At 41.2% G+C, this 23,905-nt stretch overlaps 2 protein-coding genes across 7 annotated transcripts in view; both read left to right on the forward strand.

Moving 5' to 3' along the window:
• The window catches only part of snu (ABC-type transporter snustorr), a 52,609-nt gene extending 39,560 nt beyond the window's left edge, over positions 1–13,049 (forward strand). For all 4 annotated transcript variants that reach the window (XM_022057628.2, XM_022057627.2, XM_022057632.2 and 1 more), the window contains exons 3-16: positions 2,803–2,962; positions 3,536–3,690; positions 4,343–4,544; positions 5,008–5,172; positions 5,903–6,034; positions 6,413–6,555; positions 6,638–6,845; positions 7,782–7,959; positions 8,386–8,501; positions 9,438–9,508; positions 9,746–9,834; positions 10,022–10,198; positions 10,985–11,071; positions 11,296–13,049. In XM_022057628.2, coding sequence (XP_021913320.1) covers positions 2,803–2,962; positions 3,536–3,690; positions 4,343–4,544; positions 5,008–5,172; positions 5,903–6,034; positions 6,413–6,555; positions 6,638–6,845; positions 7,782–7,959; positions 8,386–8,501; positions 9,438–9,508; positions 9,746–9,834; positions 10,022–10,198; positions 10,985–11,071; positions 11,296–11,510 — 2,098 coding nt within the window. In that variant the 3' untranslated portion in view covers positions 11,511–13,049. The remainder of the gene's footprint in view (positions 1–2,802; positions 2,963–3,535; positions 3,691–4,342; positions 4,545–5,007; positions 5,173–5,902; positions 6,035–6,412; positions 6,556–6,637; positions 6,846–7,781; positions 7,960–8,385; positions 8,502–9,437; positions 9,509–9,745; positions 9,835–10,021; positions 10,199–10,984; positions 11,072–11,295) is intronic.
• Positions 13,050–19,218: 6,169 nt separating this feature from the next.
• LOC110826707 (protein Skeletor, isoforms B/C) overlaps positions 19,219–23,905 on the forward strand; it is a 66,444-nt gene continuing 61,757 nt past the window's right edge. For all 3 annotated transcript variants that reach the window (XR_015537422.1, XR_015537423.1, XM_022057583.2), the window contains exon 1: positions 19,219–19,472. Coding sequence is in view for 1 of the 3 variants with exons in the window: in XM_022057583.2 (XP_021913275.1) it covers positions 19,409–19,472 (64 nt within the window). In the remaining 2 variants the exon portion in view is untranslated. The remainder of the gene's footprint in view (positions 19,473–23,905) is intronic.

Raw genomic sequence — 23,905 nt, forward strand, 5'->3', positions numbered from 1 at the left:
GTAAAACACGGACTAGAAAGAGATAGCTAGTCGTTGTCTGAACATGGCATGAGACTTTGCAGTGGTTAGCACTCAATTGCGAAACTAGCTATTCTGATCGGGGCATTTCATTAGTGTCTCTTAAATCGGTCAGCTGCATTTTCCTGTTGCCTGCTTCCCATCAAACTATTCATAATCATTTCGTCATATTTAGTTTGACGCCACAAAATACAAATATGTAATGCAACGACGTTATATAAACGAATAAACGTGTCTATGTGACAAGTGGTACGATTAGCATCAAGAAACTGTTTACATCAGACCTTGGTTTCTGGACTGGAATTTTCACTAGTCTGTTCTAGCACGCGGATCTGCAGAACACGATTTATTCGCACCTGACTCAGAAGTCAAATACAGTTCGTAGGCAGTGACGCGCTGGACATTTTTCTTCGAGTCATGGAACACGTGCTTTGACATCCGGAATACAGAACGCAAGTGCGCAAACCAAGATTAACGCTGGCTTTTGAAAATGCAACATCGTATCATCCCATTCCTTTGTTCTTCAGGCACGTGGTCTTTTAATGAAAATCGCGCAATTTTTCTTCGAAATCTTGTTTGTAACTACTTCTGTTTTCTTATCCTCGCATGCAGCAGCATCGTTTCAGCGCCAGAGTTTGCAGATCTGAGACGACCAGACACTCAGTGAAAGCGAAGTAGTATTTGAGGCTCTCACGGCTTCGAGTGCGAAGGTGACAGTCTTCTGGTTTCTAGCGCCCTGTTGTCTGATAGAATTTTACCAACGTCCCAAAGATCCTTGCTGCCTCCATCATCAGGCGATCAGTAAATGTGCCACCAAAATGAAGTGTGTGTGTGGTCCCAGAACTTCTGCGTTTAGCTCGAACTTCAGTGACAACAGACAGATAGCCAGCCATAGCGGAAATCCTTGTATTTTGCATTGAACCAGTTTTACAGAAATCTTTGCAGTTATAGTCATGGCCAGTGGATGGTCTTTGGACTTTCTGGGCACTGCATTTTGTTTCAGTTACAGCCATTTTTTGCGAAATGCGGCCGATACATGAGGATTTATGCCATTACAAAATTTAGTTTCAAACTGGAAATGATTCAGACCACAATAAGGAACTATTTGATATGTGGAACTTTCTCTGTGTTCCAATACCGGGTTCGTGTTTTTCCCCCTAAGCATTTGGAGCTCCCTCAGCACGTTTCCATGGCAACGGGATGGCCCGGCCATTTCCCCTCCCACCCGCGACCTACTTCGAGTCCACGAAGGTGGTCAATGAGTTATGTAACCATGACGTGTGCATAATATTTTCGCTTTCTTGTTACATCACTCGGAGAAAGGTGAAAGGGAAAGTCAGGCTAATGTACGCTGTTGTTCATTGGTGGTTTGTCGCCTCAGTGGAAGGACTCCACACACCTTGAGGCCAGGCCGACAGATGGCGCTGTCCGGGGGCCAAACATAAATGAACCTTTTTAACTGTGGAGTATCTGATGTTTTCTGGGTGGTGTGAACTTGCCCTTTGTTCTTCTGAGTTGTTGCGTTTTGTTGTCTTCTCCTTGCGTACCAATACTGCCGCCATCTTTAGATTTTTAATTGGCATGCAGCTAGAAGTTCATGTGGGCAACGACCCAGTTACACACAGTTTAAAGTGTTCACTAATTACCAACTAAACCACGTCGTAGGACATCAGAATACAGGGATTGTCAGTGACTTAATTTAGTTACTAATCAATCTAATATTGTTTAGACTCATTAAACGGAATATGGAGTGAGCCTCAAACTGGATCTACGTAGTAATATTAAGTTGAGAATTTGCAACTACGTCAACATGTTCATTTGAATTTCTCAATTTCATTACTCTGATTGCAGTACTTTCGCGGTAGTAGAACTGGGAGACGGTCATGTGAACAAATTGCATGTAGCAACTTTTCAGGCTCAAGATGTCTCAGCCAATCAAGAAATCCTGCATTTACAGGTTGTTGCTTAATTTCTCATTCATCCTGTTGTTTCCTATATTCTCACATGCATAAAAACAGACATTGCGCTGACTGAGCAAATTCACTCTTTTCATGTGAATATGGAAGAGAATCATTTTCAAATGTGATGGTCCTGTGAACTTTGCAGGAAAACTCTAGATGTGTGATAGCTACGCATGTATTATACTGACCGTATTGAAGTGAAAATCCTAACAAGAGTGAAAGCAAGTATGGACGGGTCAGCAGGACCTAGGGGCAAACAGTTTTAATGAGAGGCAAGTTACCTCCTTCCACAGCTGTAACTACGTTCAATCCCATCTTAACCCCTCTGTGACATGACAGACTTGTTCAGTTTGAGTTCTGAAAGGTAAACAGACTTTATTTACATATGTGGACCTCTGACACAAATGTTTTGCTGCGAGTTCATGAATTCTCCCCTAAACAATCTGAAACCCTGTTTAAAATATGTAACAAGAAGGAAATATGTGTCCCACATTGAAGTTCAGTTTATGGTTCTGAAGGTGGAGACATTATGTTTCTTTGAGGAAATGCTTGTGTCTACCTGCACGTCCACGACACAGTGTTATAACTCAGAAGAACAACACTGACGTGCATAGCCGTCCGATTATAGTTAATTTTCCTCTATTGGCCCATGAATCATGACCACAGGTTGTGAACCATTGAAGACCAAGGCTGAACGACTGAGACTTATTTCCGGTCACCACACCCAGACTGACTCTGACCCACCCAAGCTCCTGTCCAGGATTACTAGAGAATTTAAAGTGGCTGGAACTTGAAGATGACCATTTACCTTCATTTGTTTCAGATACGGTCTGCTAGGTGCAAGTGGCTGTGGTAAGACAACACTACTCAGTTGCATTGTGGGAAGGCGACGACTCAACACTGGCGAGATCTACGTGCTGGGCGGCAAGCCGGGCACGAAGGGCAGCGGAGTGCCCGGCCGGAGAGTGGGGTACATGCCTCAGGTACTGACAGAGCAGAGAGTTAGGTGGCTGGGGGAGTAGGTTTGATGGGGTTGAACAAATCTCATATCGTAGTCAAATATTCTTCTTATTCGGCAATATTTTATGCTTTCTTGACTTTAAAACAATATTGATTGCAGTTTCAGCTCGTACAGATGCCAGTGTGTTAACAGTTAAATAGTATGGAACAAACGTAAGAGATCCTTTTATCACTACAGTAAAAATTTTGCTTTAAGAACGTGGCTTTGTGAGTTCCTTGATTATGCAGATAGTTTATTTTAATTACAGAAATAAAATAAAAACCTTGTAATGAAAAATAAGAAATTGTGCAATCGAGCTGCAGACATGGTGGTAGCTTTCACGCACGTGCTTGTGCGTTGTCATGAAAACCATTACATTCTATCCCCATTCCTTCCTCCCCTTTCTTCCCGGGAAAGAGCACTGGATCCTATCCGCTGTGCTCCACAAAAGAACGTTGCAGATTATTCCATCTTTAGTCTGCCATTTTGCAATAAACTCAGCGTCTGCAGGGAATTGGGAATGAAATGAGAATAACATTCTTCACTGCTGTTTTAGGAGATTGCATTGTATGGGGAGTTCTCAATTCGAGAGACGATGATGTACTTTGGATGGATCTTCAGCATGGGCACTTCAGAAATCAATGAACGGTTGCAGTTTCTTCTCGACTTCCTTGATCTGCCAAGTCAGAACCGACTTGTGAAGAATCTCAGGTATGCACATATTTGTTATTCTAAGAGGGATTATTGTGCTGCCCTCACCTTTGTTATACTGTGACAGTTTTAATAAAAACCCTTCTTATTTTCCTAAGGCATGGCATTGTGTTGCATATTTCTTATTCTTATTCCTCTTGTGTATTTCAGACCCACACACAAACACATCAGTTTAATGTTATTAGTAAGAAAATACTGATTCAGAATTCTTTTATAATATGCAATGAAAATGGACACATTTTTGCTGAGAAATTTTAGGATTAAGAATTGAAACAGATGCCATTAGGAGATATATTTCATTATTTTAATTAAATTTTAAATTCTGATGTTGAAAATGTAATAATTTAGAGTCCTGTTTCATAGCGTCGTAAACATGAAAAATGAAAATAATGATGGTTGAAGAATTGGTCAGTTAATAGCAACAGCCCTACATCTTTGTTTGGTGTTCCTTAATGATTTATAATCAAGTAGAGGATGTTTCTGAAGCGACGAACCACAAGCCACAGCACGCTGCAGTGAAGTGAATAGTACTTCTGCTTCATATTTAAGAGATCTTGGATTCAAATCTTGGTCTGCGGAGTGATTTTCCTGACAGCATCATTATATAAACAAGATATTAATACAGACTTTCATCATATTTTAATTATTTCAGTGGAGGCCAACAGCGCCGAGTTTCATTTGCCGTAGCACTGATGCATGATCCTGAGCTTCTGATCCTAGATGAGCCGACAGTGGGAGTTGACCCACTGCTGCGGCAAAGCATATGGAATCATTTGGTGCAGATAACCAAAGATGGAAACAAAACAGTGATAATTACCACACATTATATAGAAGAAGCAAGACAGGCACATACAGTAAGTGAGAACATAAAGTGTGGAAGGGTTTGTGAGTTTTGTGTGCGTAGTAAATAAGGGCACATGGACAGAAGAAGAATGTCAGATGTTAATTACACAGGTGAAGAAGTCTGCTTCAATAACATGTCATTTCCTTGGGGATGTTGCACCACTGCGTGGCGCTTCATCTGAGTAGACAGCCATCCTCATGCTTGTCACCGTGAGAACCCGAGATCTCACCATGTCGGTTCCTTGCTCCAGAAATTTCTGTTGGCAGCGCATTCTCTTCTCTTTGCCTGTGTGTTCCATCTATTTCCGATAAACAATTATCTGTTTCTGATACAAGTAAAATGCCAACATATTATTGGTTTCAGGCAGACATGTTCACATGACAGAACTTTCATTTTAGTTTTAAAGTATAAGACATATTTTTTGTTATGTGTGATGATTAATTGCTGTAGTAATTTATAATTAACTTCTCCAGATTGGTCTGATGCGTAGTGGAAAGTTGCTGGCAGAAGAGTCTCCACACGTTCTGCTTTCTATGTATGGCTGCCAGTCACTGGAAGAAGTATTTCTTAAACTGAGTCGCAAACAAGGCAGCAATACCAACGTCACCGAGCTGAACATTTCAAACAACGTGTCGCTGGTTTGTTTCTGACCACAATGTGCTATAGCTAGATAAATGTCCTGCTACTTTCTTGCCCAAACGTACATTAAAATAAGATGTAGTATGAAGAGTGAGTTCTCCAGAATGTGATTAAGTAGCATAATATGATTGTCAAAGTTGACGCAAATGAACCTCTTTGTGTTGAAGAGTAATACAATTTATTGTAATATTATCTTTGCAAATCACTGCATTTATAAAATTTCTTTATAAAGTCAGTTAAATATGAAAAAGTCATAATTATATTGTCTCAATGAAAGCCTTAGTCAGGATTTAAGAGGTGTCATATCGAAGATTGCCGTCTTCTGGGTTGTTGCGCCGTGTAATTCATTGCCCTGATGGTGGAAGCAGCATGATCTCTGAAACGTTGGTGGACATCTACCAGATTACAACCCAGAAGACAGCAATCTTCAGACTCGCTGCCATGAAAACCTCAAATCCTACAGGTGTAATATCCTATGTTCTTCATCCACAGATAAAGGTTAGCTCCTCCTAATGGGCCGAACTGTGTAAGTTCACCTGAGGATGGCGGAAGAACCATCTCCCGAAACGTGACATTTGAGGAAGCATAATGATAATTGGAACAGTCCAAAAAATTGAATTCAGTAACACAATAGATTATTGATATAGCAAATTTATGCACATTTTTGGTTCTGATTTGTTCTAAAAATGTGAAGACCAACCCTATAGTGTAAATATGTGTGTTCTACAGGCTTCGTTGCACAGGGGCCACAAGGATGAACCAGTGTACATTACAGAGGAAAGCGGAGTTGTCGGCCTCAACTTCCATCAGTCTAAAGAAGTTCTTATCACAGATTCAGCCAATGGACTCAACCATTATGACGTAAGTTAACGAGTGCATGCCAGGTGGAATATGTTGCTGAATTTAGGGTATTATAGTTACGGATCTGTGAACCACAGTTGAATCTGGCGAGTAGTGTTGTGATGAGAATATCTTATGTCTTTGATATGTCTGGGGTAAATTCATTCTGCGGGTGAGGAATGAATGGAAGGCTCTCTTGAAGATGTCTGTCCCCTGGGTTGTTGAACCGTGTACTCTGATAGATGTTTGCCAAATTTTCCTGATTATGGAGGCAGCAAGCATCACTGAAATTTTAGTAAACTTGTACCAGAGTACTTGGTGCACCAACCCAGAGGACAGTCATCTTTTACTTGCTGCTGCGAGAACCTCAGATCTCAGAAAGCTGTCTTGCTTTAACAGATGAATGGGAAGGCTGGAAATGGAGGGAAGGCAGAGACATCGGTTGCCTGCGACGACTTAACTGACTGCTGCCAACTTACGACTGCGGGTAAGATGCGAGCTCTGCTACAGAAGAATTTTCTGCGCATGTGGAGGAATGTGGGGTGAGTCATGTCACGATACAACGCGTCACTGCTTTGACCGTCGCGTCCAGATCATGTCGGTGATTCTGCGCTTTTATTGCAGGGTGATGCTGTTCATCTTTGCACTGCCAGTGATGCAGGTGATCCTGTTCTGCCTCGCTATTGGACGCGACCCCACAGGACTTCGGCTTGCCATCGTGAATCACGAACTGAACTTCACTGGAGAAAGATGTGAATACAATACTGGCTGCAGTTTTAAGATGCTCAGTTGTCGATATTTACAGAATCTCAATAATGAATCTATACAAAAGGTGAGACTGTGTTCTTACTCGCTGACAACAGAGGCTTAATCAGGCTCTTTTGACCCCTTCTGCCATTTTCAGCTGCCTCTGCCATCTACCAAAATTACAAAATTGCTGCTACTAGCATGTGAATGAGGAAGAGGAGGGGGTTAATTCACTGTTTCTGCAATCTACACTAATTAGATACTTGGACTGAAATATATTGTTTGAACTTCTGTGATTCTCTCATTCTTGGTGAATATTTTTAACGTTTTTATTTGTCTTTTATGAAAAAGAGATATTGGTATGATCTGCTGTTGAATCTATCTGAGAAGAAAGCCATAGGCATAATAATTAAATCAGCATTTAAATCATAGTTCTGCTAGAACATCAGTGATAATGATTAGAAAAGGGTCTGAATTTTGATTAGTTAAAGGAGAAAACCTATTTTTTGTGCTGAATATTGTGATTGATCTGCAGCAGTGTCAGGTTGTGAAATGCAGTTGGTCACGGATTATTGTAATTCATCTAAGCCATTCAAGTGAGAAGACATAGGACACCTTCATCTCATCTCCCTGATATCTTTACCGTGGTTTATGCTAATAAGGCAGCTTAAGATTTTGGTTTGTTGACATTCTTTATAAATGTTATAGCCATTTATTTTCATAGTTTCTTATCACACCTTTATACCATTCCCATTTCTTATCTACTTATCTTCATTGAATTTATAATCCTTTGTTCTGTATTCTGTGACCGCTCTCAGGAAACACATTTATTCCATCCGTCTTCTTCATATTTGTTTTTCCCTTGATGTCCAACCCTAATCTCCGTAGCTTTAAAATTTTAGTAACATTTTATTCTGATATTTTTGTAATAGTGTCTCTTTTATTAAAGTTTGACGTGACTACTGACATGTTTTTTTGGAAGTCCAATATGCAAGTGTATGCACATGAAACCAAATTGCAGGTTTATTACCCATCACCAGACACTGCTCTTAATGCTGTTAGAAGTGGTGAGGCGTGGGGCGTCCTGTACTTTACAGAGAACTTCACCGACGCGCTGGTGGCTCGGATGGCTCTCGGCAAGGACTCGGATGAGGAGACCCTCGATCAGAGCGAGATCCGAGTGTGGCTCGACATGTCCAGTGAGTGTTTAGTGAGAGTTTTGAATGTGACTGTCTTCTAGGATGTTGCCATCACGATGGCTTATTGATGGAAATCATAAGGAACTCAGAAACGTTGGTCACTTTCTATGAGAATATAGGGTCCAACATTACAGACGACAGTCATGTCGAGTGAGTACTTTCTGATCTGACAGTGCTACAGAGCAAAGCAAGTGTACGTGTCTTTCTTTTAAATGTTTACAGCATTATATATGGATGTAGGTGCCTATGTGTTTTCAATACATTTTTGTGTATTTACACTTTACCATTGTCATTAGTATTGCTGCCACTGCCGATACTGTTTTTAACACCAGTAATGCTGCTAAGAGAATACATTAAATGCTGCTATATTGGTACTGCAATTAGCACTGTCACTAATTCTGCTGCTGCCATTGGCTGTCATTACAGATCAGCAGATTGGACTGATGCTGAATCGAAACCTGCAGTTGTCATATCGAGATTTTGCCCAGACACTGTTAACAGCTTGTGGAGACAACCCCAAACTGGCAGACATTCCAATCCAGGTACTGAGTGGCCACTCTATACCTTACACAAGGTTTAAAAATAGTTAACCCTGCACATGTGTAATTTTATCAGAATTTGCGGTGGCCGACAGTGACGTATTATCGAGAAACAACTAAAGAAATTCAAAGAGAAATTTCATTGATCACATGTTGACACACAACTTAAGCATTTTTTGTGTCACTTATGGAACAACATATGATGGAAAGGGGTTGAATGCATTCTGGTGCCCATTTAGTCTATTTTCACGCATAAACTCGCATGGGCCAAAACTGTTAGGGCAGTATGATCGTCAGCTTCCACAGCAACTTGATAGAATATAGTTCTCTCCGGCTACCAGCCATGTCACAGGAGAGAAATGTGAGAAAACCATCTCTGTCCTCATACTCGGGGTACTGTTGTGGCTGAAGTTTCAGTCCGTGTCTTGTATATACCGGTCCGGCCCCTGTGTTCATGGACTTATTCTATCAAATGGGAACTGGTGGGTGAGTGAAATGCTCCCTCTGTTGTCTCTGTCAACTTTCTGATTGGATAGCTTGTTCTTCACAGGATACCGGGCCTAGCTGAACAAGAAACAGTCTCTGTTGAAGTTTCTCGTGTTCAGTTGAGTTTTGATAGCATCTTCATGATGTAATAAGAATGATATCAGGAAGCAAATAAAATTTGATAAATACAGTAATTATCTTGTGAGTACATTTAATGCATATTTTATTCAGAGACAGGTCAGTGTTTGGGGATAAAATTGTTGTTTGCTTTCAGAGCTGTGATCATGAAACAAAGACACGCGTCTGTGGAGTATTAGGAATCTTCAGATTCTGTACCCTCTTTGTCTCCCACAGTTTATCATTGTTTCCAGTGAAGCTCTGCTGAACGTCAAACATCTGCTTCTGGAGGCATTATTCTGATTTAATCATCAAATCTTTTTTTTATTCTTTCAGTTCAAAGACCCGGTCTATGGAAGCAATGAACCCAGCTTCACTGACTTTGTGGCTCCAGGTGTTATTCTGACGTAAGTGTTGGAAACAGCATGAATACAGAAAAAAATTGTAATATGTTCTTGCACTGGTAGTGCAAGAATGACTGTGGAGTTCTGTGCATTTTTCAACATCATAACTTTCCTAGTTATGATGGTAAGAAATGCTGAAATGCTGTCTTTTGTAAAAATTTGTTGTCAGATTAATTTCTGGTAATTCCTTTACACTTATTTGCAAATATGCAGTTAATGAGAGCTCATGTTTCCTTCTAGGATTGTATTCTTCTTGGCCGTTGCACTTACATCATCAGCGCTGATTATCGAGCGAATGGAGGGTTTGCTGGACCGCAGTTGGGTAGCAGGTAACTAGTTACTATGTTAAACACTTTGCATTGAGTTACATAAATTGAATTAATGTTATTAAATTTTATAGCTATCTGTAGCTTAGAAAAAGCTTGTCATGTTTGTACCTATTAATGGAAGAGAGGCGATCAATTTGGTTCAAAGTTAGTTAGTGATCATCTACTTGTTTGTCTGTGTTGTTTCCAGGAGTAACGCCATTTGAGATCTTGTTCTCGCACGTGATAACGCAGTTTGTGGTGATGTGTGGTCAAACAGCACTGGTGCTTATCTTTATGATTATTGTGTTTGGAGTTGAGTGTAAGGGCAATGTGCTGTCAGCTGTGATCCTGACGATTCTACAAGGACTCTGTGGCATGTGTTTTGGTGAGTATGCTTTAATTCTTTACACCTACATAAATTGTTCAAAATATTTCTTCTGCATAGGAATTCATGGCTTCTCTGCTATGATATCTAATTGTGCCTCAATATTGGGCTGTTCTCTTCTGCAATATAATTCAGCACACAAATTTGCCATCTTTACCGTGCGACTCAGCGTATTTACACTGAAACATCAGTTGATACTCATCCATATTTAACATTATTCATGTACAAATAACACTGACTGCATATATGAGCTCAAAATTTGTTTTAAATGATGTTGTGCACCTTCCAACTTCCTTTACTCTTTTGTTTTGTAGCAAATTCCTTACTTTTTGTCGTTGTTTCTTGAAGTTGATCGCCTCAGAATGAAGTTTGGGTCCCTGAGCTGTATAAGCTATGCATTACACAGCAGAGCAATTCCCTCTCATCCTCAGATTTTGGACTATTTTTCTGGGTTTGTCCGTAGTGCCAGATTGAACATTATAGTTCAGTGGTTAGCATTTCTGCTTCGTAACTGGGCAGGTTTTAACGTCAGGCAGAAGACCTTGTGTCCTAAGAATTTTCATGGCTTCCTGAATTCCTTGAAGTAAACATTTTAATAAATTTTGCTATCATTCTGCAAATTATCCTTCACAGTTTTTGCTTTTTATATAGCATATGAAATTTTCAGTTGGAAAAGCAATGTTAAACAGCTTATGAATATTATTATTGTAAATGCTTGAATGGGACTTGTGTCACTGTTGTAGACAGTTTTTAAATGTACCTCACATGTACGGATTATGTTCATAGGATTTGTTATATCAGCGATATGCGAACTAGAAAGGAACGCCATTCAGCTGGCCCTGGGGAGCTTCTACCCCACTCTGCTACTCAGTGGTAAGTTACGGTGGTGATAGACTATCTTGAGGTAAACCGATATTTCAGTTAAACCGTGCATCTGCGTTATAATTGCATTTGCACTGTCACTTGTTCCGTTTTAAATATGAATAGCCTTTCTCTGTTTTCATTTGTGATCACAGATAGTCTGAAAAACAAGTAGCGGACTCAGTCCACTTTGAGATATAAACTGATTGTGTCAACTGAGATATATTCTTGTACAGGCGTGATCTGGCCAATAGAGGGCATGCCATGCGTCCTGCGCTACATCAGTCTTGGTCTGCCGCTGACGATGGCAACCACATCGCTCCGCTCCATGCTGTCACGAGGGTGGTCAATTGTGGAACCTGATGTGTACAATGGCTACATAGCAACAATAATTTGGATTGTTTTGTTCCTTAGTATCAGCATGGCTGTCCTCAAGTTTAAGAGAGGTTAACTCATATTGGTACTCTGCACACTGTGCCAAAATGCCTGGCCTTAGCGCAAGACCACAATGTAGAGTTGCGATGCATGAAGTGCTTAATGTACTGTGATCATTTTAAGGATCTATGTCCTCAGAGCAGAAGCAGTGACGTTCTGTAAGCTTGTAGTGCGCGTTGTGTGTGTGGTGTACCCATGGTGCCTCTCGCATTACCCCAATCAAGAAAATATTAATGAAGTGCTCAAATGTTTATGTATTATGGGGTACTGCGATGTAATTAAGTTAATAGCTCCTTGCGATTTGAGGTTCTCATGACAGTAAAGATGATGATGATGATGTTCTTCTGGGTTTTGATGTCATACCGACTTGGAGGTAGATATCGGCACGTTTCCCTAGACGTTTGGTGTTTATATGCAAGTCTACATGGCCTCATAAACCAGATGAACAGCGTCGCCACATTAATGGCTCAATTTATTATAGTCCTGGACAGCTAACTTGAGTTTTAATATTTCTGAACTGTATTTTGTTTTTTTGCAAGGTAAATATTTTTACGTGCATAGTTATTTTAGAGTGCGATAGTCGTAACTTTGTTTAGAACTGGTTCCGTGAACAGAGAGTCCTGGTGGTATACTGCTTAAATTGTGGTAGAAATGTTGACCACACACAGGGTAAATAGAGTCAAATTCATTCTGTCTCTAGTTCGAATCTTATACACTAGGGTTAACACGCACTTAATACCATTTTATTACTTTGGAAAGATGCATTATGTATGATCCATATTTAAGTTTGTATGCCTAAGAACAATATAATCCAGCAGATAGAATTTTCAGTTTACAGTCATGACTGAAAAGGTCAGGTACAGAACTTAAATCTGTTCTTCTATACGCTTTTACTGCAGCCTAATAATATTTTTGTGTTTCTGTGGATGGTCTGAGTCATTAATTATGCAGTTTGTTTCTGACTTCACGATGTCTCTGTAGCACTTACAGATCGACATCAGTGAGCCGGTGTAACTTGGTCAATGTAGTGTCTGACTGTGCACTGGGTGGCCAGTTTTTGATCCCTCATGGGGGGAAAATGATTTTAGCATTCTCACGAATTTTCGCGCTGTTTTTGACAGACAGAAATGTGAGAAGTGCCGCATCTGACAAGACTAACCAGACCACTTAAATGAGAGGAATATAAAGTAAATGTACCACTATTTTGCATTACCTCACAAACCGACTTCTAGGCAACGATTTTCCCGCTGCCTAGAAGTCGGAGTCTGATGACTCGGTTGGTCCTTACAGAGTCACGAAGCTCAGTTCTGAACATTGTTCTGGGAATTAATGAGAAACTGTAACGTAATTATATACGTGCAGGAGACTGATTTTGATTCAGGAAGTTACGTAATTTCGTTTAGTTGCATGATTTTATGTTTTGTGAAGAACTGTTGTAGGTTTTCCAGAGCAAGACATGTGGATGAGTATTTGCGTAAAGTGATTTAATTGATACTGGATTGCGATTGGAATCTTGTGTTTTTCAAAGTTGTATATTAAATGGTGATAATCAGGCTTCCTCTCTGTGCTCTGCATTGGATGATTCATTGTGTTCACCATGTGCCAACATAACCCTGTCTTACAGAACAGAGACTTTTCTGGCATTCAAACTCGACTCCTCCCGTGCTAAAAAAAATAAAAATATAAATTTTGAACTTCGACAGAAATATTAAAAGGAGGCTTTTATGATGAAATTAACTTATGATGGACAGTGTTTAATTTGGTTACATTAGAAAATAACAGGTGAAATTTACATTTTCCACAGTTCTATATTGGGTTTTACTAAATTTTATACTGATTATTTTTAATTATGTATGTTGCAAATGAAATCGCTATTTGTGCTGGTCTGTTGTACAAACCATTTAATAAGTGGTCTTTTGGCCTGCGACACCACGCAGTTTTGTAGGTGGCTGCCGGCATTTTAGACGAGTTGCTGGATGCATGTTTCGGGCAAATTTATGACACTGTCACTTCAAAGTTAAAAAGTTTCTGCTGTTCTAATTTTTTTCAGTTTTGATATTTTAAAACTTAGGGCTGTGAAGCGTGCGTGGCAGCTGCAAGCATCAGTCGTATGTTCGTGCACTCTTTGTTGTACACAAGCGCACAGTAATGTTCTTTAGCTCTGTGTTCCGTGTTTGTTGGAAACAAAAGTATTTGTGGATTTAATCTGATGGGGAGAAGAAGACAATTCTCCTCCCTTTACGCCTCTGTGACAGATCGCTAGGCACAGAACATCAGATAATGCCAGCATTAGTTCTCCGCATTTTCCTTTCGGAAATCACGTAGTTAGGGTTTGGGTTAACCGGTCTCAATTCTGGAACTGAACTAAGTTTCACAAAAGCACAGTAAGTATACATTTAATCTGCGTAAGTTGTATTTGGCCTTGAATTTATACCATAAATTAAATTCGATTCATAAATGCGTTGTCTCACACAAACCGTCATCATAACTGCACAATCTGCTTACGAAGCAGGGACCTTGTTTAAAAGTTGATAGTAATCACACAGTTACGCTGTTTGAACGATTTCTCTTGATGCAATACCATTTCTTGAAATATATGAGCAGTATTGGGTGGTGAATTATTGTTTTGTTATCCAAACATTTGAAATTCATTGGAAGTCACAAAAATGCTTTCTGGACTAAAGCGGTAGCGGTAGCTAGAGACACCCCGTGCCATCACCATGGTATGGTATAAATTTCCTTTTAATAACATGAATGTGGTTTATTTAACAGGTATCCATGGTGATTAGTTTACTGATGATGCAGTACACCTCATGATAACCGCGGGATATCAGTGCTGACAACATCCACCGTTACTTCAAATAATGAATTGACACTAGTCTCTGGACACGCAGGAGAAATAATGATTTGCATATTGCACTTTAAAATAAAAATGGAATTGAGTATTTTGGACCTGCACTGTCTCTCCAGAATCCTTTATCCATTTTCTGGTTAATTTTATTAGTTGCGTAAATAAAAATATTTGTTGGTAATGCAGGAGACCAAAGTTAGTATTCTAGCAGCAAATTCTTTAACTAAAATATCGAATTTCACTCTTTATTGTAGTTTCAGGTTATCTGTATATAAATAGTTGCAGCGAAAAATGTTTTTCGCCAAAATCTGTGCACTCAGAAGGGACTAAAATCCGACGTTCGAAATGTCTGGGTCATTTTCCGTCCAGCAATGGTGACTGAACTTTTCGATAATTTTTATTTCGGATGTATTCTGAGATTGTTGGAAATGCCGATAACAGATCAGCATTGTTGTATTTCGGAATATCATCTCGTGAAGGAACTGACGTTGCATGACTTGGACCGGCTGGTGCCACATCGATTCTCGTGCACGTAATTTAGCCATTACGCGTTAAAAGCCCGCTAATGGATGTGTTACTGGTCGCATGCGCGCGCACACGGCGCGTTGAAAATGAGCAGCGCAATGGCGGCCACATTAACTGAAGTTCGTGGTTTTATTCGGGAACTACAAGATCGCACATGAAATATGCCAAAACCCTGATTGCCACTTTCCAAATCCATACCTTCTCTCTCACATTTGTGATCATTTTTGGACGCCATGATACATCTGATTGACCACCAGCTGAACAACTATCAGCTTCTGAAGAAGTTGGTTCAGACGGGCTGTTACAGAAAAACGCAGGAGACAATGAAGGGTGAATTGCAGACTATTAAACAATGCTGTATCAAGTACTGAAAACTAATACTATTAGGCACGGGGGACGTGATAGGATTGAGGAGGAAGTGGTCGTGGCCAATTTCAATGTTCTGCCGCTCGCCTAGAGGGACTGAGGAAAACAACGAAATAATCTGTGCACCGACCGAGGTGTGAATAGGGAACCTCCCTAATACAGATGGGTCACAAACGTTGCTCATCGAGCTGACGTGCTCGGTAAGAATATGATGAGCTGAGCATGTTGAATGCATGGGGAACCAGTAACTTTGGGTTGGACAGAATCTCGGCGTATGGTTTTATAGCAGGGGCTTCCTGATGAAGATCCTGTTCTTGGAGTTGAAACACGGTTCCGGTTTTTCGTTGTGGTTTAAAATTGCCACAGTAAAGTAATCAGTTTTATCCCCCTGAAGACAATGGGCGATTATGGAACACTTCGTAAGCTTTTAAGCAAGTGAGTCGAAGAGAAACAAATGAACGTGCAGCTGACGTTTCTAACCCACCCCCCCTCAGTGTACTGGAGTGTCAAGCCTTTTTAAGTGGGTCCCGTGGCGAATGGGGGGGAGGCCTCCAGATACGGAGAGAAGCTGCGATTGCATGGAATAAGCAGTCGCGGGGACAACTGACAAAGAGTGGCCTCAGAACTTTAGTTCTGGATGGGATTAACTGAAGGTTGTGGATTGGATTATTCTGGCTCAAGATGAGGGCCAGAGGCTGACTATCAGTTCCTCAAGAATCGCCGATGCGTGCTCTTGTTCATTATCGAAATAACAGAGAATTTTCTAGGCGGTTCAGTGCAGCTCAGGCCCCACTAATGCCAACATGACGGCACTACGAAATCCAGAGGTGGGAGCGACACAACCGCCAAGTAGTAGTCGAAAAAAAAATTGGTTTTGCCGTCGATTTCTTGGTCTTCCTATATCACTCTTTCCTGTTGTTGTTTTTTATCAGTAGGGAATCTGTCTTGTCCCATCCTGTCCTCATGTTGTTTCCGGTTCAATTGATAAATTTGCGTACGTGATTTGATGAATTCGTGGTTTTTGTTCCGTCATTTATTCCCTCATTTGACATTAAATATCCCTTCGGGTACCGCCTGTAAAGTGTCTCAGATATCTCGAATGGGAAGCTTCTAATCGTCTCTCGTGGTTTTCCTCAAGATCAAAGTTTCGGTGCTAAAACGCAGCGTCGATTCAGATACGGCGTCATGCAACGCGAGTGAAGTACGCCACTTGCTAACCGCTCCAGGATGTGGCCGTCTTGACTTTCAGTCGAGAGAGAAATGAAAAAAAAAACTTAACGTGGTCGCTGTTTGTAGCAACGGAAATTATCGCTAAAATAAACGCACGCCATATTGATTGCGTCACGAGGTTGATGTGCTGTTGCCATGGGGCCGAGACTCGAGTTCATTGTTGCAGCCCCGTTCTTGTTATTGATCCCAAGGAAGCCCTGCTGTCCCGAAACACGAGTTCGGTGCCCGGACCAGGCCCTCACTTCGATTCCTGCCACTCCTGAGGGTTATTGTGGTTTTCCTCAGTTGCACCAGTCAACGTTTTGTAACATTTACTGTTGACATTGCGTTATTAAGCGAATTTTAATGATGAATTGTAAGGGGCGAGGAAGTAAGCGGTTGTAGAGTATATTAACACGTTCTCCTGATATTTACGTGTTCTTAGAATAATAAGGAAAAGCCATGAGACTACAGCGATGTCGGGATTCGAACCCGGTAACGTAAGAAAAAAGGCGCGTGGAGGTATTGAAGTGTGTCAAAGAACCACGTGTTCGCTGAGGTTCCAGGGCAACGGGATTACGATAGTCGCTTAGCCACGACAATCGTGTAGAGAATGATTCGTTCCTAGTTTGTGAGCGCCGTGAAACTGTTCCAAACTTTGGACTCGTCGTGTTTCATTATTTCGTCGACTAAGGAAGATTCTTGCACGTTCGTACGTTCTTACGCGCTCAGCATTAATTAGACTGCTGGCCGGTGTCAACTGGGAGTTAATTCAGAGTTAATGGTTCTGTTAGAAGCGATGTAGGTTTCCTTGGATGGGGGATCAGCCTCGAAACAAAGGGTCTGATACCTGAATTCGGGGTTTTGCAAATGGCAAAGTAAACTGTCGCTAAGCTTTTGATTGTTTTGCGGTGACAGTGGAGTTACGTGCATGAGTTAGCAGCGACCGGGTGCGCCGGTCGGGTAGGCTACATGCACGGCATTCGTAAGCTCGATCCCAGACGAGAGGCGTTGAAGATTCGATATTTTGAGACTCGGAACAAGAGGGATTGACGCTTGGCATTATTCACTGCCGCAAAATGGATCCTGTCTTTTCCGCCACTGTGTGACGAAGCATGCCCAGCTAATGAATGGCTAACCAAACTCTGACGCAGTGCCACCCCCACCCCCACCCCCGCTCCAACAGCCCTGAGAGGGGATTAAGGGCGCGCTTTCCACTTCGTCCACTAAAACTCGCCAGGACCGACCGACAGAGAACCCTCACGTCCCTGTGGCACACGACAGGGCGGCCGGAACGTGAACCTGATCGCACAGCATCAACTCATCACCCGTCTTTCCCACATCTGCGGTGTTGAAACCTTGACAACGGCGCGTTTAAATTCGGAAGGTCCAGATTTCGACGCTACGAAGCGATGCGTCTTTTGGAAGATGGTTTACTCCTGGGCACGCAGCACGCATGGGTAATATGAGAAATGCAAACAGACAAGTGGTTGGGAAACCTGAAATAAAGGTATCGTTTCTCTTCACCCACTTGTGATGTAGAGTTCTTGAGAAGCTGTTAGTGGCTTAGCTGGTCAAGAAATCTCTGCCGTGTATGGAATCCAAGTCTCGTTACCGTGCACGTAAGATCCAACCTAATAAATATTTGTTTTCTGTTTTAACTGTCTGCATCGCCATATTAACTTATTATTTTCTCTAAATATTTAGATTCGTCTTTTTAAGCAAGACAGAAACTTACCAAATATTTCCTCTAAAGGATAATAAAATTGTTCAGTTTTATGCGAGTCAACGCGTCTCTTCCTGCTTCTGAATGAACAGGCCTGCAGGCCTGTTCAGGGATGAATTGGAAGGTCGGAATGAATATCTGATGACATTTCAGGGATTGGGTATTTTCACCACAACATTACTAATCCCTGCAAAATTTCAAGTGGACAGAACAGATCTCGTAGTTCCGATTTCTAACTTATATTCAGTCTTCATGTCGTGCTTTCAAAATTATTGTTATCAAAAAGTAACCTTGCTTACAAAGCGTCGGTAAATAAGGATGTCGAAATAACTCACACTTCAGACTCGGAATGGCAAATGAAGTTCACAGGAAGGAAATGTATCAACTCTTTTCCTGGAAAAGCTTTGAAGGTTGAATTAAATCAGTAAAAGGTAGTCGCTGTTTCTCAGTCGGTAAAATATCTGGTTGTATAACCGGGAATCTATCAGCGACGGGAGTAAAATGTGTGCTCTTCGTCATGACCGCGTTCTGACTCATATTTTTATCCAGTAAGGGCCGGGAGTAAGGCGGCCCGAGCGTGATGCTTTTTTTTCAGCACCGAGGTGAATAATGCTTGGAGTTCTGCTTCCACCCCACCCCCAAAGTATAATTTTACACATTTTCTTAGTACATAAATATTTGGTTAGGTTTTTCGGATCCCAGCTGAAACTGTTTGTCTCAAAGAAGGGATTGTCTGCTAGCGCCACGCCTCGGCGGACGAGACGATTACACAGGAAAAAGACAGTTGAAGTACAAATTACGTTTCGAAAATGATACAAATATGGACCGACGCTGGATTAATTTTGCAGCATCCGAAGTTCAGACAGCGCATGTGCCGTCTCCTGCTTTACGCCGAACATGGATTCGACGCTGGACGTCGTACGAGTGACGCCTACAGGCTCGCAGTCCCCGCCTACTGTGACAGCTACTATATACAATCGTGACGTCACAACCGTACTCCAACGGTGCGGGGGAGAGGCGGGGACAAAACGGTGTAGATGGCTCTGGCGTCGGCAGTAGGTAACTAGCGCCCAGACAAGCTGGTCGTTCGCGCGGACTTCGACCGAACGTGGAAAACAACGACAACGGGAATGAACTATTAGAACTTCTGAAGTGAACAGTTGTTTTTTTAAGTTGTTATTTATGTTTAATTTTGAATATTTGAGTTTATAAACCGTGGAACACCGCTGTGAGCACCATGGATACATCAGCCACAAATGCAGTCTTCACATGTCTAGTTCTGTCACTTGCAGTCCATTACGGTGAGTGAATGTTGTTATTTTAAATGGCGGTACTCTCTCTAATGTTTGTAACAGGGCGACTTAACCTGTTACAGCCCAGTGGTAACTGTATGTTCCTCCCGCATTAACAATCAGCAGTTTTAATTTATAGGTTTCAAACGATTCTCAGTGTAAACAGCGATTGTTGCCTTATGCGGTGTTAACCGGTTGATATTTGTAATGGTGAAGTATGGTGTTTTCTTCGCGGTACGGACTGAATTCTTAAATATTATGAAGACGAGCTTGGGCTTCAAAAGGTTAAATGAAGATTTCTGAAACGAATTTAAATACATTATAAACAAATAATCTTTTTGCCAGTTACTTTTTTAAATGTTAAAAATATATTAAAATTGGCCGTCAATCACAATATAAGATAATTAAAAGATTAAAATATCATTCTACGTTCCTTATCGAGTACTCGATTTACATGTGGAACATTTACGACATGTTTCGGCTATATATAAATATATATATATATATATATAAATCACAATATGACGCACTTACAATATCTCAATATCTTTTTTAAATGTGTTGAGAACGTACGTTGCAAATATTTAAAAACGAACTTCTCAGTAATACATTTGGGCCTAGGCAAGACGAAGGAAATGAAAACGCGAAATTATAGATGACAGTGCGCCCACAAATATATGCTGGGGTGATTACGACAGCTTGAATGGGGTGGACATGTAGTTCGGGTCTGGGAACAAGACATTTATACAGAATTGTGGAGGTAAAACCACTTGGCAGAGTAACAAAGTTGGAGACAAGGAGGATGATTATAATATTAAAATATATTTGATGGAAATAGGTTATTACAATGCTGACCTGATTTAGGTGACGCAGTGAAAGGGTAAAAAGTCGTTCAGGCTCGACCACAGTGTCGCATTTTCTTGAAGGCCGTGTTCTTCACGCGACATCGGCCAGGTTGGACTGCCTGTCGTCCGTCCGTCCGTCCGCACGTTTCGTTGAGCGGGGTTCGATTTAATTTTATACTCGGGTTTGCAAAGGAAAAGTTGTCGGACCGAGTTGTTTCGTTTTCACCCGCTACAAGCGCTTCTGTACATGAAGCTCAAATTCGAAAGTTGCCCATTTTTGTAAAAGGTTTAAGGTAGATGACAATTGCACGTGAATCGTGTACCTCGTTTTGATTTATGGTTTTTGTTCCAAACACTTTTTTTTGGCGCAGTGAATATTTTAATATTTAGGAGGAAAATGAGCGCCTTTTAGCTTTCAGTTCTTACGACAGATGCAAACGTCAGGAAACCAGAAAGAAAATGTTTGGGAAGGGCTTGGCGACCGTGGTTAGGTTTCCTGCCGCCTATCCTGTTGGTGCCCGCAGCCAGAAAGCGAAGCTCATCGAGTACCGAGGTGAAGAATAAGTGGATCTTTACCTCCATCTTCCTGTCTCAGGAAATGAATACATTTTGCTGAAACTTTTAAAATATTCAGGAATATCTTTCACTTCTTGAAATTGCTGTCAAGATGCACGTGGTCCAGGCCTGTCTTTGGGTAAATGACGCGAAATTAAGACGTGCGGTATTCTTGGTCCCGATAGCATATGAAGGTGAATCCTGGGCTTCACGTTCCAGCCGTCTTGTCCCTTCGTAATGAGTCCTTACGTGGTAGTTGGCTGGGTGGGCCCCGGAATGGAGAAGTCGTGCGTCTGGGAATCGGCTTCGGGGCAAAACCGGCTGGCGCGTTCCTGAAAAGGGGTGTCCATCTGTCTGCATGTTTTGTCTCCGAAACAACGCAACGGATTTATATTAAACTTGGTAGGTTCTTTTGATGATCTGAGTTTACACGCGAACTTGAATGCTGGACCAGCATACAACCACAGCTTTACACGGGGATGAGTTCAGATTAAACTTCTTCAGCCTCGTGTATTGGGCCCTTCTACATTTTGAAATTCAGAATTAACGGTGAATTATTTTATAGAAATATGGGCAGGATTCCTTGGGTGGGGGATCGGACCATCACAAGATTTCTGTTATCTGTACAGGACAATGCAGCACAGAAACACACATCCGTGACTAGAATTGGAGTCGAACCCACGAGTCCAGTCTTCGGCCCGACCAATACCTTGTACGCTTTAGATGTGACCTTTGAACTCGCCAGTTTTTCGAAACATGCAAAAAGGCTTGTCATACAGAGAGATGAGTAAAATGCCAGTTCTCATTAAGACCAGAGACGTCTCCCTTTTTTGTGAATGTGTAAACCAGAGAATAATAAATGCCATCTCGCAGCTGCGACGTGTCTGGTTGGTGATAGCTCTGAAACAGCGGATTTGAAAGGAGGTAACGCCGGGGGAGGGGCCTCATCCCCAGTATAAACTTTTATGATGCAGCCTCCGTGTGCCTTATTAACCGTGGATCTACCTCTCTCTCTAATCTCGGGTGAAGAATTCCGATGCGTCGCGACGCCTAGGTCTTGACGTATGTCCCAGCGTTAACTCTGCTCGCTTGGTCACTGACACGAATCTGTCTTCTCGCCAAAGTGGACGCATTTCGCGCCTCGACTGTAATCCCAGCTTGTTACCCAACTTGGCTGATGTATCATTTCTTTGTACGCGGGAAGTCTCGTCTGCATGTTGTTACACCGAGAATACGAAACGAATTTCGACTAAATTTCGTATTTGGAGCCTGAGCTTTAGGTCGAATCTGTCGCTCGAATGACGTTTGATGAAGTGTAACAAAATCAACTATAATTTGAAACATCTTTTTGTATGGTGATTATTGAACAAAATTAAAAAAAAGTTTATTTCCATCACTGAATCCGTTCATCGAATCTCGAGATCGTAAATAGGCCAAAATAATTTACTGACTAGTTTAGTTAACTCCATACAGTTGCCATCTGGCGTCAAACTAGACACCTCGAAGGAGTTTTCCATGAAGTCTGGTGGACAGATTTTACCAGAGGTTGAAACTGCGCCGCGTGGCGTTTGCCTTGTGCTTTTAAGTCGCCAGCTGTCAGAAAAAGAAAGAGAAAATGGAAAAAGGCTTTGTTTCCAGCAGGAGAGCCATTTGCTTGTTCTACGCGCAGGAAGTTTCCAGCACAATGCTCTGTCGCTTGTCAGTTTCACTGGATTAAAACTTTTGTTTCAAGGAACAGAGGAAAAGAACGATCAAAGAAGGTTTTTGTTAACCGATTATAATAACCACGAAGTTTCGTCTCTTTATCTTTTTGAGAGAGGACTCGAGCAGACATTCTTGAGGATTCTATTCTGAGTCCTGGGCCAGTGTGCGCAGACAGACGTTCGGATTTCGCCGCAAAATGTATCCTCGGTGAATTAATGAGTGTGTGATACGATTTGGAGTATCAGGAACATATTCATCGCTTCTTACTATTGACTGTGTAAATAACCCATAATCATTTCCTGTCAACTCGCACTCTTCGCACATTCCAAGCTGATTCAAGTTCTCACTTGAACTCTATCGCATGGGACGGACGATAGTGGAGTTTACTTCCAGTGACGGAAACAAAGCGTTTGATTTATAGGAAATTTGTTTTGTGCCCTCCGACGCTTGCAGGAGCAGACTGAGTCACAGCTGAAATAATCTATGGAATATGGGATGTTCGTCACCTAAAGGGGTTTATTCCGAATATACCTTAGGCCATTTTTACTTTTCATATTTCAAATTGTTATTTGCTGATAATCTGTTGTGTAATCAGACGACGGACAATTCTGGGAAAGACCTGGGTATTCATTTCTCTGTGAGGCTTGACCAGACAAACATAACAGTAGCAGTTTTAAGTCGAGTACAGTCGAATCCAAAACTTTCTACCACCGTATGGGGCTAATTTCGAAGAGTAACCTGTTAAAATGTGGACGAAAGAAATCGAAACAACTGAAATGTTAATTAAAGTTTGTGCGTATATTTAGATTGGTTATTATGCGTCTTCATGTGGAGGTAAATGTGTTCATTCTCAAGACTAGATTTTTTTAAGTTTCTAGTTTCAAAAGTGCAATATGTACAATGCATATTTATCACACAGCACTTTGAGACGGTTTAAATTTCAATTAAATCCGTACTTGCGCAAAACCTCAAGAATTTAAATTCCGCACAGTACCACTGGTAAGAGTTAAGCTTCCCATTGTGACTGACAGAAACTAACGATTACGAAGAATCGCTTCAAATTACACGTTTCTTTGTCATCTCCCATTAATAGGGAATTAAATTATTTTGATGTTGGTAAAGCGGATTCGAGGCAAACCATTTTCATTATCTGACTAAATACAAATGTCTACAGGAAATTGAATTTAATTGTCAAATTATTCTTATTTGTGAAGGTTTCCATGGCAACCACAGTTGTTATACATGTTTCAAATAGCATGAATACTGACATTCGTAATAATGGAAGTATTAAGAAAGGAGTTGAAAGACGAAAGGCCAAAAATTCTCGTAAATGCTCAG

This window comes from Zootermopsis nevadensis, unplaced genomic scaffold (assembly GCF_977971745.1).
Source record: "Zootermopsis nevadensis isolate Lab colony 2312 unplaced genomic scaffold, Znev_1.0 Znev_ptg000028l, whole genome shotgun sequence".
NCBI classification, from domain to species: domain Eukaryota; kingdom Metazoa; phylum Arthropoda; class Insecta; order Blattodea; family Termopsidae; genus Zootermopsis; species Zootermopsis nevadensis.